Here is a 14,224-nt window from a genome sequence, read left to right as displayed (position 1 = left end):
GCTCTGCATTCTGCAATGTTCAGTAGCAGGGGTCTCCCCTATCTCCCCAGCTCTTTAGTAATACACATGTTATCCAATCAGGAGAGAGAACCCATACAGGACACAGGAAGTGATGAGTGATGATGACACAAAGAAGTGAGCACTCAGCAGACACATTTGAACTGGAACACAATAAAGCTGAAGCTGATAAATGGGTACTCTCTCTTGATTGGCTGAAATTGGCAACCCACCTGAAAATGTACTTTCTGTTCATTAAAGAGCTGGAGAGATGGGGGAAACCCCTGTTATTGAACAACCGCTATACACAGCAGTGATTACAATCCGAATATACAGTAGAGCCTTAACTTGTACTAGAAACCTTTTGGTTTAACCGTAACATATCACTTAAACTATCTTTAAGTGGGTCGGCTGGGGAGGAGACGTTATGTGTTATATTTATACTTAAGGAATGGACAGAAAATCGGGTTATTTCGTATTCTCTCTACCCCTTTATTTCATTGCGTTGTCTGCTGGAATAGAATACAGGTAGATTTCCGTTTACTTTCACATGTGACATTTCTTCACACACCGTGGCAAAAAGACAAATGTTCAGGCAAAGTCCAACAAGGTTGAACTGCAGTGGCAAAGAGCAAAATCAATTGGCAACTGTTAGCGATCGTTTTTATTTGTCCTTAGCGAGTGTTCCGACTAATGTGCACGGGGAACACGACACATCACTGCGTAGCTTTGTGCTAATTTGACCACCGCTTTACCTCAGTCAGTGCTAATCCAGTTGTAATGATTCTCCTCAGACTAGAAAGTAGGTGTATGTGGAGCAACACGTTTGTTCTCAAAGTGGGGGTCCCTCTGGGTTCCAAACGGACCCTTACAGGTCTTTAACTCTCAGAGTTATGGGGGTCCTTGAAAATCAAAAGGTTTGAGAACCGCTTGAGTAGAGAGCTTTGAAAAGTGAGTGTTTTGAGTGCGTGGTTCTATGAGCTGTGTTTGGAGGTGTTGTGGACCTAATAGTTTGGGTCCATGTGTCACAGTCGGTAGAAGCTGGTTGACTGGCATCAGTGTGGGTATGAGGGACCGGCAGACCAGCTGGTAGCTGTCCTGTTAACCAGCAGTGTGAGAGCATATAGAGACCAATCCTCAGAGCGCTGCCGTGTACAGTAGTTGCGGTGTCGCGGTGCAAAGCGGAGACGCTTGACACCGCGGTTATGATTGTCGCTCCGTGGATTCGTCTATACCTGATGAACATGATCACAACCAGAGGACAGCAATTTGTCAGTCTTGCAACATGATTTGCAACCCCCCTCCCTCTCTCCCTCTCTCCCTCTCTCTCTCTCTCTCTCTCTCTCATTGCTCACTTCCGGAGTTGTGGGACAACAATCCCCTTTCTTTCCCTCTCGCTCTCTCTCCGCTCTCTCTCTCTCTCCCTTCCTCTCTCTTCCTGCCAGTTAAAATCAAATCAAAGGGTGGCTTTATTGACGACACACAAAATTCGCTGACACCACGACCAAACCATTACTCATTTCCTGTATTGTCTGACAACAATTGACATTTTCTCTTCTCCTCCTCTCTCCTTCCTCTATCTCTTTCTGTATCCTACTCTCTCTCTGTGTCTCTCTCTCTCTCTCTCTCTCTCTCTCTTTCTCTAGGTGGAAGTAGCTCAGGATGTCCCCCCTCCACCTCCTCCTCTTCCTCTGCTGCCCAGGGCTTCTCCCCCGCTGAGCCAGCCATGACCAGCCAGCACACACACTCACACACACACCCCTCCTTCAGCTCCATCCACTCCATGGCCGAGCAGCAGCAGGTAACCTGCACGCACGCACGCACGCACTGTACATGTACATACACATACAGTATAGTTCCAGTGCAGTAGTAGGGTTGCAGGTTAATGTGCTTTAACCACTATAGCAGGGGTCTTCAACAGGGGTCCTCAGAGTTACTACAGGGGGTCCTTCAAATTTTTTATATTAACCACTTGAACCATAGCGTCCATATTCTGATAACTTTAGACAAAAAAATAGCAGATCTACAAGTTCACAACGCCTCACAGCGCGAGGCGTTGTGAGCTTGTAGATGGCTATTTTTGGTAAAGAGGTTTGGTGTAGAGGGAAAAAAAGAGCAGACTAAGTACAGAGTGAAAGGTCAAGTTTATTAAGTATTGACGGTTCAAGTGGTTACATATCTGATAACACAAATTTACATGAATCCAAAATACACTGATGATTGTGCTGTCAAACAATGAAACTATATGGAATCTGGGGGTCCCTGCTTCATCTCTCTCAACTGGGATCCTTGGCCTGACAATGTTGAAGACCCCTGCACTATAGTATACAGTATATCCCGTATCTGCTGTCAGGTAGAAACGTATTAACTTTTCATGCCAAAGTTGGTATGATGATTTTATACAGATACTTGATTGTGTCCTTATTTTATCATCACTTTACCCAAATACAGCTCAAGTGCACATTGGGGTGGGAGATATGGACCCTGACAGTATACAAATTAAACAAAATATTTGGTTTCATTTGTATACTGTCAGAGTTATGGGGAGACCTTGACATTATAAAGTTTGAGAACTACTGATTTAGACAAAAATGCAGATTTAAATGAATTCTACAATGAATCTCTGTATTAACAATTCAACAGGATTATTTTATAAGGCTCCCTCATTGTATCATGATATATACGATATCTGTGAAAAGGCATATCGTGGATACATTGTATCATCTCAACGATATTTATCACCATATCGCCCACCCCTATATCGCCACAGGGGTGGGCGATAAGTGCACATATACAGCTCATATAGCACCTGTCGAAGCCAACATTATAATCACTGATGGAAAAAACGAAATGTTTCTCCAAAGTTAAGAGTTGCTAGACCGAAAGTTTGGGAGATTTAGTCAGAAGTGATTTTTTAATACTTTTAATTGGTTCAATATTTGTAAAACACACACTCACACACACACACACACACACACACACACACACACACACACACACACACACACAGACCTAAAGAGTGTTCAATAGCACAACAAATTTAAAAGGTGAAAAATGGATATGTATGCATGGCACAAAATGCCCCCAAAATAACGTCATACTATTTTATATTATCAAATGTCAGCCCAAGCCTACAGTGAACATCTCCTTGAGTTCATTATTGGTAAGCGCTGCCTACAGCGACCTCTAGCTGTGGGCAGTGTGTGGAACACCTCCCCTAACCATTCACTAGTAATCACTACCCAATTGCTCTGTCAAATAAGATCACTGAATGTTTTAAAACACTTGATTTAAACCAAAGTCAAGAACTTGGTGAAAGTACAAGCGTTTTAACTCAGTAGACTGATCTGTTTAGTTATATTAATTTAATGGTAATAATAATGGTCCAGTTAGGTCTGAATTTATTGTGACCGTAGGTCGCATTTACTAAACCTGCCGATTCTGTGCGTGACACCTCATCCGAGCTCAGCAGAAGGATATAGCTGAAGTGTTATGACATCACAATGATTTCAGAAGAACATCATTGATGACAATCACGCCCTTGATCCCTTTTATGCCGATATGTGGATATCTCTGATGTCATCAATTTTAAGCCCATACTGTATCTTGGATTGCCCATATATGGACATATTGTGTCTCATGTGGTCTATGATGTCAGACATCTTTGATGTCAGACGTCAGTCATTTCCATGGGGTGAGTAATCGATAGGAAAAAAAGGGCATTTTGGGGCTGAACTATGCCTTTAAGTGATTAACCCACCACCAGAAGGGTCTGGTTAGGTCTGAATTCTGTTCATCTGTCAATGTCCTGATCTATGACCCACGTGATCCCTTCTCCTTAACAGCCCCTCCTTCTGCTGGCCACTAGACTAGACTAAAAAGGACCTCAAAATCAGGCTGAAAAACCCTAGATATGAATGTGTTGGTGACTCTAGGGTGCCGTTTTATTGGGGACTGCCCATAAGTCTGAAGGTTCATTAGTCCGAATTAAGTTAGGGTTACTGAGGTTAAGGTTAGGGTTAGGGTTAGAGTTAGGCATAGTATTCTTAACAAATTCGGACAATGAACCTTCCGACCAATGCCATGGGTAGCACCGTTTTATTTGCAACTATCCTTCCTACGTAGGAAGCATTTTTAGGAAAATGATAGTTGTGATAGTGTGTCATTATTTTAACGTTTTGGCCATTTTAACTGTTCATTTCATTTGAACAGCCGCATCTTCTGCTTCTTACCAATACCTGTTACCTTTTGGAGAGGTAACGAATAAAGGGGAACACACACCGGCTGCGGACAGGCTGCGCAAATCTTTCACCGTGCGGCACGCCTGGAAGATAGACGCATCGGAGCGGCGGGCGAGGCGTGAACGGAACGCGTGCCCGAGTGCGGCTGGTGCCGCCGGTGTGGGTTAGCCCAGTGTTTCTCAAACTATTTTGGCTGCAGTACCCCCTGATACTGATTTCTGAAGCGATTTCTGACACAGAGTACCCCCTTCCCCTGAATGCAGCATGTTGCTTAGAAAATTGACAAAATAAAACAGCATAATGACAAATAAACATTGCTTTCTATTTCTATTCAATTCAAACAGTTGTAATTTGGTTTAACAATTTACATCTGAGCAAGTTCACACAAAGTCTGTCTGTTTTATCATTGACAACAAAAATACATATTGACACTAAAATACATATTCTCATTTTCTAGTTTTTTCTCACATACCCCCTGCAGTACCCCGGCGTATCCCAATTGAGAAACACTGGGTTAGCCTAGTAAACCACCAACTTCCGTAATCCAGAAATGTGAATGCTTTCCGGAAGAGGGCGCTTTATGAGGTGTGGGGAGGTTCATTGAAAAATAACGGGTTGCGGCTGTTTTGACATGCGCCGTCCGCAGCCAGTGTGTGTTCCCCTTATGGTGGCACGATGTGCCATGGTAATCGAATGTGTCCTCCTTCCACATGAGACATAGGTTACCTTTAGTTCAGGGGTCTTCAACAGGGGGTCCGGGACCCCTAGGGGGTCCTCAGAGTTACTACAGGGGGTCCTCCAAATCTTGATGATAGAAACCTTATTCTCTTTTTTCATATTAACCACTTGAACCCTAGTGTCCATATTCTGAGAACTTTAGCCAAAAAATAGCCGACCTACAAGCTCACAATGCCTCGCAGCGCGAGGCGTTGTGAGCTTGTAGATCAGCTATTTTCAGCAACGAGGTTTGGTGTAGAGGGGTAGAAGAGCAGTCAGTCCCAGTACAGAGTGGTCAAGTTTATTAAGTATTGACAGTTCAAGTGGTTAAATACCTGAAAACACAAATTGTGCCGTCAAACGATGAAACTATATGGAATCTATGAACAGGTTGTGGGGGTCCCTGCTTCATCTCCCTCTCAACTAAGGGGTCCTTGGCCTGAAAACGTTGAAGACCCCTGGCCTAAATGCTTTTGTCTTTCTCTGTGTGTGTGTGTGTGTGTGTGTGTGTGTAGGTGCTGTCTGATATGACCATACTCCAGCGGAGGATTCCCCCTAGTTTCAGAGACCCGGCCAGCGCTCCACTGAGGAAACTCTCTGTAGACCTCATCAAGACTTACAAGCACATCAATGAGGTAAGAACACACACACGCACACACACACACACACACACACACACACACACACACACACACCTCATCAAGACTTACAAGCACATCAGTGAGATACCGTAAGAGCACGCACACAACTTATCAATGCGGTGAAAACATGCACCTCATCAAGACTTGCATCTTATTATTAGTAAGGGGATTTTATAAAATATTTGACCAATCTGCGAAATAAATCATTACCAAGAAATTTCTTCACCAATGTGTTTCTAAAGGTGTGTAATAATAATGAAATTCAACTCCCGGGGGAAACCTCATAAAAAAACTGATTTGTGTTTGTTTCCCATTAATTTACTATACAGGAAAAAAATAAAATAAATACATCTGCAGTAGTATGTGAGGGGTAAAACTAGGGGTCTTTCATAATGCTGAATCCATTGCAAGCATTTTTTTTGCACGAAAAACATTCCTTGGGCTAAAATCGGACCCACAGAACGATGGTTTAGTGATGAATCATCACTTTTCACTGTTTTGTGGGGGCCATTTGTAGCCCATGGAACTTTTTAATAAAATTTGAGCTAAAACATCATAGCCATATGCATATGATCTACTCTATTGAAGGCTGTTCACAGAAACCATCATTCTCTACACAGCAATGACAGGGCCATACGTTTGCTACTGAAATTAAGTATTGACTAATTTATTCATAATTTATATGCTTGCCCAAACAGAACAAATCTACAAGCTAAAGCATGATTTTTACTTCGTCATTACAAATGAGCATAAATTAAGCATAAGAACGTGTTTCATCGCAACATGTTAAATTATAGATCTACTTGTATCTGTTAGCTATTGTTAGCTTGTAGCCCTCAGACCTGATATACAGACGTTGTGCCACGATACGACATGTTGTTAACTTCTAGATCGGCTATTTCCACTATCATGTTCTTTTTTTAAGTATAAAGTTGTCAAATATGTCAGCCATTTCTTTTTATATTTAGGTTATGTGTCATATATGCCATTTGCAAGCCATACAGAAATGTAATTGTCAACGACAAAAACACAATGAAATCGTTAATCGCAATTATCTGAGTCACAATTAATGGTCATGTAAAATGTCATAATGGTGACAGCCCTACTAATATAATGACTGTGTCTCCACCAGGTGTATTATACTAAGAAGAAGCGGCGGGCGCAGCAGGTTCCTCCAGAGGACAGCAGTACCAAGAAGGAGAGGAAGGTTTACAACGATGGATACGATGACGACAACTACGACTACATCGTCAAGAACGGAGAGAAGTGGCTGGACCGCTACGAGATCGACTCTCTGATCGGAAAGGGCTCATTCGGACAGGTGGGGAGAGGAGGAGGAGAGAGAGAGAGAGAGAGAGAGAAGGGGGGGGTGGGGTAGTAGAGGTGAAGGAGGGAAGAAAGAGGATAATGGAGATGAAGTAATAATGAAACGGAAGTGAAGTGTGAACTGTGTGGGACAGACGGCATCATTATCCACTTCCGTCCTATGTACTTCGTCGTGCAACGAATAGCGGAAATAGACGATCTACAATGCCTACCATGCTTAGCCATGGGAGGCATTGTGAGGCATATCACAGAGATTTTAATATCGTGAAATTGTCCTCTGTCATACACTGGGCTCAATTCACCTTTGATCCACTTTAAAACGCACCTGTAAACATATTTTTTTTTCACTACCAAATATCTTTGCCAAAAAATAGCCGATCTACGAGCTTGTGTTGTGAGCTTGTAGATGTGCTATTTTTTTGGCAAATGTTCTAGCCCCAGAATATGGATGCAGGGGTTCAAGTGGTTGATAAAAGTGGCATTTTACAGGGTTTCCATGGTCATGAAATTCCTGGAAATATTTATGAAATTAGAAAAATATTTTTCCAGTACTGGAAAAGTTTGGGAATTGATCAAGGGTCCTGGAAGGTTCTGGAAAAAATGGCTATGCATTGTTTTATTGGTTATTGATTTTGTTAACTCATTTACTGCCACCATAAATCGACATTGAGGGTTCCCTGCCTGGCCTGCCACGATTTTCTTACCTTTTGACGTGGGCATGTGCGTGTCCATCGTGCACGATCCGCATGCACGCCACGGTCCGTTCGCAGCTTTATTTTTGCTACACTGCCTGTCTTTGGGCATTGCACATAGGAGTAAGAGATTCGCTATTGCGCTGAATTGTTGTTATATAGTCCTGGAAATTGGGTTAAATATTCTGGAAAAGTTTTGGAAATTCATTGGTAGAAATCTGTGGGAACCCTGATTTTAAGAGTATTAGGCATATGTTTGATTATCGCGATAATATCTCAAATCTGGATTATTTTGGGCACAATAATCGTGACGTGATTTATCGTATCGTCCAGTCCCTGGTTGTGACCTTTTGACGTGTGTTCTACCTGCAGGTGGTGAAGGCCTACGACCATCACGAACAGGAATGGGTGGCCATTAAGATCATCAAGAACAAGAAGGCCTTTCTGAACCAGGCGCAGATCGAACTACGACTGCTGGAACTCATGAACAAGCACGACACCGAGATGAAATATTATATAGGTGAGGCACGCGCACACACACACACACACACACACACACACACACACACACACACACACACACACACACACACACACACACACACACACACACACACACACACACACACACACACACACAGCCAGTGCAGTGTAAACGAAGCTTCATTCCAACCCGGGTTCTCTCCTCTTATAGCTCACTGCTAATATAGGCCATCGACCTACTTCTGCTCAAGAGCATTTTGACATGACACATGGCTGTAGTGGGGTTCAAACCTGACACCTTTTTATATTACAGAATGGAAGTTAAACTATTTAAAAAGTGTTTACACCGCTAATAATAATAATAATACACTTTATTAGCCTGCATGCATGGCAGGGTGTTGTAATTGTTAGTGTGTGTGTGTGTGTGTGTGTGTGTGTGTGTGTGTGTGTGTGTGTGTGTGTGTGCGTGTGCGTGTGCGTGTGTGTGTGTGTGTCAATCTCTCTTTCACCAAAATAACTCAACCATGAACGTGGGAGTTTTCATGAGACTTGGTGGGAATGACCAGCATGCCTCCCTTGAACAGTTAATTCACTTCAGGGGTGAAAAGGTCAAAGGTCAAGGTCACAGTGAATGACAATGTTAAAAATGAGAACAAAGGGGAAAACGTATTCATCAGACGTGTCGTGAATGAATGGTAGGCTATAGCAGGCTGTCCCCAAGGGATTATTCACTTTTTGGTCAAAAAAGGTCAAAGGCCAAGGTCACAATCAAGGTCAAGGTCGAAATTACATAATACCTGAGGTTGATGCAGATGGGTGGGCTTGTACCAGTCATACACATACTTACATTTATATTTGACAATTGGCAGTACATGTACTAATGTTGAAACACAGTTGTAAAGATTTAGTGTAAAACAGTGGTTCTCATCATATTTTAAATGATGACAAGCACTAAGAGTTGACGAATTACTTTTTGTATAACATGGTTCTATTGTGAAAATAGCAGATCTACATGCTCACAGCGCCTCGCGTTGCGACTCGTGAGCATGTAGATCGGCTATTTTTCACAATTTCTGCCTCTAATATTTGTATTAAAAAGTCCTTAAATTGTCACTTTAGAAATGTGCACATACCCTCTATAGTCTATACACTTAAACTTTGTGTTGTTTTGTCTACTGTTGAGTGAGAAAACAATGTTTCACATTAGGCTAATTATCTGGGGGTCCCGACCCACAGGTTAAGAACCATTGGTGTAAAATGTAGGGATGTTCCGATCAGAGTTTTTTTTTTTTTACCCTGATCCCAAGTAACTTAACATTGAGTATGCCAATACCTATTTTTTTTAAACTTCTGCCTATAATTGATTGATTGATTGAAAAAAAAAAAAAAGGTAGTACAGTTAAACACCCCGCCTAAAAGGAGCATCCCAAATAAGTCCTTTTACAGTCTTTTTTACGTTGGAAGTACATTCAAAAATCATCATATAAAAACACTTATGTACAAGGTAGGGGAAACAAGGGGGTGGGCTAAGGTAAGAGGGGGGGGGGGGGGGGGGGGGGGTGCTCACTAACCTCCGCCTCTGGCCTCCTGAAAGGTGAGTTTTCAGGGCAGTTTTGAAGGAGATGCCCATGCCCAATGCCAGGTTGAATGTGTTTAATTGGAGTCGGATGTACACTGGGCTTGCGGGATACTTGCCTGTCTCTTGCTCACTTGCTTTCCCCCTATCTATCTCTCTCTCTCTCTCTCTATCTCTCTCTCTCTCTAGTCCACCTGAAGCGTCACTTTATGTTCAGGAACCACCTGTGTTTGGTGTTTGAGTTGTTGAGTTACAACCTGTACGACCTGCTGAGGAACACCAACTTCAGAGGGGTCTCCCTCAACCTAACCAGGAAATTTGCACAGCAGCTCTGCACAGGTAAGCAGTGAGCACACACACAGCCCCCGTCGACAGCCGTCACACCACTTAAAACCTTCTCTACTCAGTAAGATCGGACAGGAGTTACACGATACTTGGTGTGCTCTTGTTCCCTCTACATCGGAAAAATAGCAGATCTACAAGCTCAGAACAAGTCGCAGCGATGCGTTGTGAGCCTTTAGATATGCTATTATTGGCCCCAGAATTATGATGCTGGGGTTCAAGTTGGTTAAGCCCAACATATATCTTGTCGTACAGCAATGTTATTTTTTGTCGGACAATTAAGTTATATATTAAGCATGAAGTGGAGGATACACATTTGGACAACTAATTTGCCACAGAAGGTTTAGTTAAGGCTGAGCGGGAGTCCCTTTCGGATGACTCCCTTTCAAGTGCAGCCATACAACGAGGGGAGAATGTTTTTTGCAGGTCTTTCAGTCCGAGTGTATCAAAAAAGCAACTGGGTTAAGGCAGCGGAAGCTTGTGATTGGCTGCGCGGAGGTGACGAAAGTCAGGGGGACAGAGATACACCTAAACCTAACCTTAACCTCATTAAAACTAACGCTGGTGAATGCTAACCTGGTGAAATGCTAACCTGCTGACACTGGTGAATGCTAACCTGGTGAATGTTGAACTGGTCAGACCAACAGTGCTTAACCCATTTAGAACGGGTAAACATTATTGTGTATCATTATTTTATGCTTTGGCTATTGAAAAATAGCAAATTTTGACCCGATTCTATAAGTGTCTTTTGAATCCTTCTAAGATTTTTTGAAAAACCTATGTTTCTATGTCAGCAATCTGGCTATAGCTATCGTCAAAGAAAAAGTCCTTTTCACTTAACTGAACTACTATGTCAGTGGTTCTCAAACCTTTTCATGTAGAGGACCCCCAAAGGATATGTATTTGGCCACGGACCCCCCATCTCAAAATATTTAGTTCCAGGGACCCCCCAGAAGCAAAATTTGAAAATACATTTATTCAAAGATTTTTTTCAAAAATAAAGCATTCAATAATTCTAGACTACAAGACCTCAAAAAACACTCTCCCGTACAACAAGCTTCAATTCAGACATGAGCTGCAATACAAGGCCGATCCAGAGAGAACAGGATCAGATGATGCAGAAGTGGCACTAAAATATCAGGGTAGGACCTGTGAGAGGAGGTACAAGGATTTGTTTGTTTATTCAGAGGTTGGAGCGCCATCTCCTGGACAGACTTTGACTGACAACAATTACAAATCTCCTTGATAATCTAATCCAAGTCTCACTTTCAGGAATCCTGGCTGCATGAGTTTACAATCGCTTATTGAGATGGTTTCTCAATTATTGTAATGTAATGCATGTTATGTTAGTTGTTTTAATAAAAGTGTGCAAAGAGTCACTTTGGAAAATGTCTTCAGATATTATTGTAGAGATGGTTAGGTTTTAGGTAGGCTACTGTATACGGTTAAAAATCATTGTGTTTAGGCATTATGTTAGAACTGGTTTTGTTTAGGTATACGGTTACATTGAAATGATAAGGGTGTTAAAGTTTAAAATGCAGGCATTTTGGTGTAGGTCAGGGTAAGGATCTCGGGAGTGACCTCAAACTCTGGAATTGGTGTTTGTAGTTATTGGCTATTGGTCCAGTATCAGTTCATAAGCCATGATGTATTAATTATGATAACTATAATAATAATAATAATTCTTGCCCACAGCATTATTATTCCTGGCCACTCCAGAGCTGTCAATAATCCACTGCGATCTGAAACCGGAGAACATCTTACTGTGTAACCCTAAAAGATCTGCCATCAAAATAGTTGACTTTGGATCATCATGTCAGCTGGGACAGAGGGTGAGCAACACACACACGCACACACACACACACACACACACACTCGCAGACACGCACACGCTCTCGCTCTCTCTCACACACACACACACACACACACACACACACACACACACACACACACACACGCGCGCCAAATGCATGTGCTGCACAACACACGTTGCTGTGTTGTATTACTGTGTGAACCTTATGGGGTATCGGTCAAGCTGAGTCAAATAGCTTTAAAGTATGTACTTGGACAAAAAATACATCTGATTCTGAATATAGACTGTCAGGCCACAGCACCTCACTGTGGTCAACAGCGTAAATTGCAGCAATGTTTACTCACACCAGAGTCAATTCACACTTTCACTCTACAGTCTAATAATTGAAATGGAAGTTGAGCTTCATTTTAAGACATTCTTTAAAGGTTTATATTGGTATTAAAACCTTTTCTGTGTGTGCGTGTACAGTAGGGCTGCACAGTATTGGGAAAACATTCAATAATAACATTATTTAATATTGTGGTGACGATATGACTCGCTAAAAGTAAATGAATATTGAAGTATATATATTATTATTATTATGTATTTGTTTGGCGGGGGGGGGGGGGGTTTACCTTTATTCTGATAGTGGAGTGTAGAGTGACAGGAAGCTTGAGGGAGAGAGGGGAGAAGTAAGCAAGCCTTGCCGAGCCATGAGGCCCATAGGGCAGGAGCCTATCTCCCTGTTTCTGTAGCGTGAGGCAGCTTGATGTACAAGTACACCCCCTTGCTAGTACAGTATGTCGCAGGGACGGGGAGTGACACACAGGTTGTCGGGCTCGGGAATCGAACCCACGACTCGCTGTCAGGCTGCATCAGAGCATATAATGTGGTATGCAGTAATGGATTACTGTATATTTCCATTCTAACATGGTTTTACTGAAAACATTGCACCTGACTACAGCTGCTGATCTTGAAACCAGAAACGTGGATTGTTGAAATGAAACTGGTTGATCAACACTAGTATGAATGAAGTCCTAATCTCTCTCTCTCTCTCTCTCTCTCTCTCTCTCTCTCTCTCTCTCTCTCTCTCTCTCTCTCTCTCTCAGATCTACCAGTACATCCAGAGCAGGTTCTATCGTTCTCCTGAGGTTCTGTTGGGGATGCCGTACGACCTGGCCATCGACATGTGGTCACTGGGTTGTATCCTGGTGGAGATGCATACTGGAGAGCCCCTCTTCAGTGGGTCCAATGAGGTACCTATGCCACCGCACGCACGCACGCACACACACACACACACACACACACACACACACTTGCACGCATGCACACTCACGCACACACAGCACTGACAACAGGCGTCCATGCAAACCAGTTAGTGCTCCTGACAGTGTAGAACAGTGTTTCTCAAACTTGCAAATTTCAAGGTTTCCCCTTAACTCTGACAGTGTACAAATAGAACCAAATAAACCCTGACGGGTTCATTTGGTTCCATTTGTACACTGTCAGAGTTACAGACTTGTATGGGTCCATTTAGACCCCCCTAAAGGAACCCACAGAGTCCCTGGAATCCACTTTGAGAACCACTGGTGCAGAATATGACACATGTATGCGTTATGTGTTAATAATGTAATTTAATGTTTAATTAAGTCATTTAAAGTTGTAAAGTTGATGTTAGATCTATATCATCATCTGGTCGAGTTAGACCAAATTGATAAGAAAGTAGAATTATATGGTACGCTAATCAACTTCCCTGTCTTTCCACCTATGTCTTTCTGTGTGTGTGTGTGTGTGTGTGTGACTAGGTGGACCAGATGAATAAGATCGTAGAGGTTCTGGGAGTTCCCCCGAGTCACATGTTGGACGCTGCTCCTAAAGCCAGGAAGTATTTTGACAAATTGTCAGACGGGCTGTGGACGGTTAAGAAGAACAAGGACGTTAAGAAGGTACCTTCACCTCCACATAGCCTTCATCCCACACTCACCGGGAAGTCACTAGGGGTGGGCAAAAAAATCCATTCACTCAAGTATCGCGATTTTTAATGCCATGATTAAAAGTCTTGATTATTTAAGTTCAGAAGCTGAAACTATTTACAATGAGTTTAAAAAATGAAAATCATACTGCCTCTAAAGTAGCTGAAGCCTCTCTCCACTTTCTGCTACGCTAATGGCTGATGGAAAGTGCTGTGGTCGTACGACAACCACCTAAACATTTTAAATCCAAAGTTTATAAAAAAAGCAGTGTAATTCGGGAGGAAAACATCTCAATAATCGTGATATTGAATCGCAATAAAATCAAGAATCGTGATATAAATCGAATCGTCACCCTAGGTATCGAAATCGAATCGGGAGGTAAGTGAATCGTCCCACCTCTAGAAGTCACAGGATCACTAGGGCTGTTGCTATTATGAAATTTCA

General features: G+C 42.4%; 1 protein-coding gene across 2 annotated transcripts in view; it reads left to right on the top strand.

Moving 5' to 3' along the window:
* The window catches only part of dyrk1b (dual-specificity tyrosine-(Y)-phosphorylation regulated kinase 1B), a 167,120-nt gene that overhangs the window by 72,445 nt on the left and 80,451 nt on the right, over positions 1 to 14,224 (top strand). For both annotated transcript variants that reach the window (XM_080747110.1, XM_080747109.1), the window contains exons 2-9: positions 1,644 to 1,798; positions 5,471 to 5,590; positions 6,729 to 6,917; positions 7,987 to 8,134; positions 9,863 to 10,012; positions 11,711 to 11,847; positions 12,917 to 13,063; positions 13,613 to 13,753. In XM_080747110.1, coding sequence (XP_080603236.1) covers positions 1,724 to 1,798; positions 5,471 to 5,590; positions 6,729 to 6,917; positions 7,987 to 8,134; positions 9,863 to 10,012; positions 11,711 to 11,847; positions 12,917 to 13,063; positions 13,613 to 13,753 — 1,107 coding nt within the window. In that variant the 5' untranslated portion in view covers positions 1,644 to 1,723. The remainder of the gene's footprint in view (positions 1 to 1,643; positions 1,799 to 5,470; positions 5,591 to 6,728; positions 6,918 to 7,986; positions 8,135 to 9,862; positions 10,013 to 11,710; positions 11,848 to 12,916; positions 13,064 to 13,612; positions 13,754 to 14,224) is intronic.

The sequence above is a fragment of the Nannobrachium achirus genome, assembly GCF_963921795.1.
Source record: "Nannobrachium achirus genome assembly, chromosome: 2".
Classification (NCBI taxonomy): domain Eukaryota; kingdom Metazoa; phylum Chordata; class Actinopteri; order Myctophiformes; family Myctophidae; genus Nannobrachium; species Nannobrachium achirus.
This window is presented reverse-complemented; position numbering and strand designations above follow the sequence as displayed.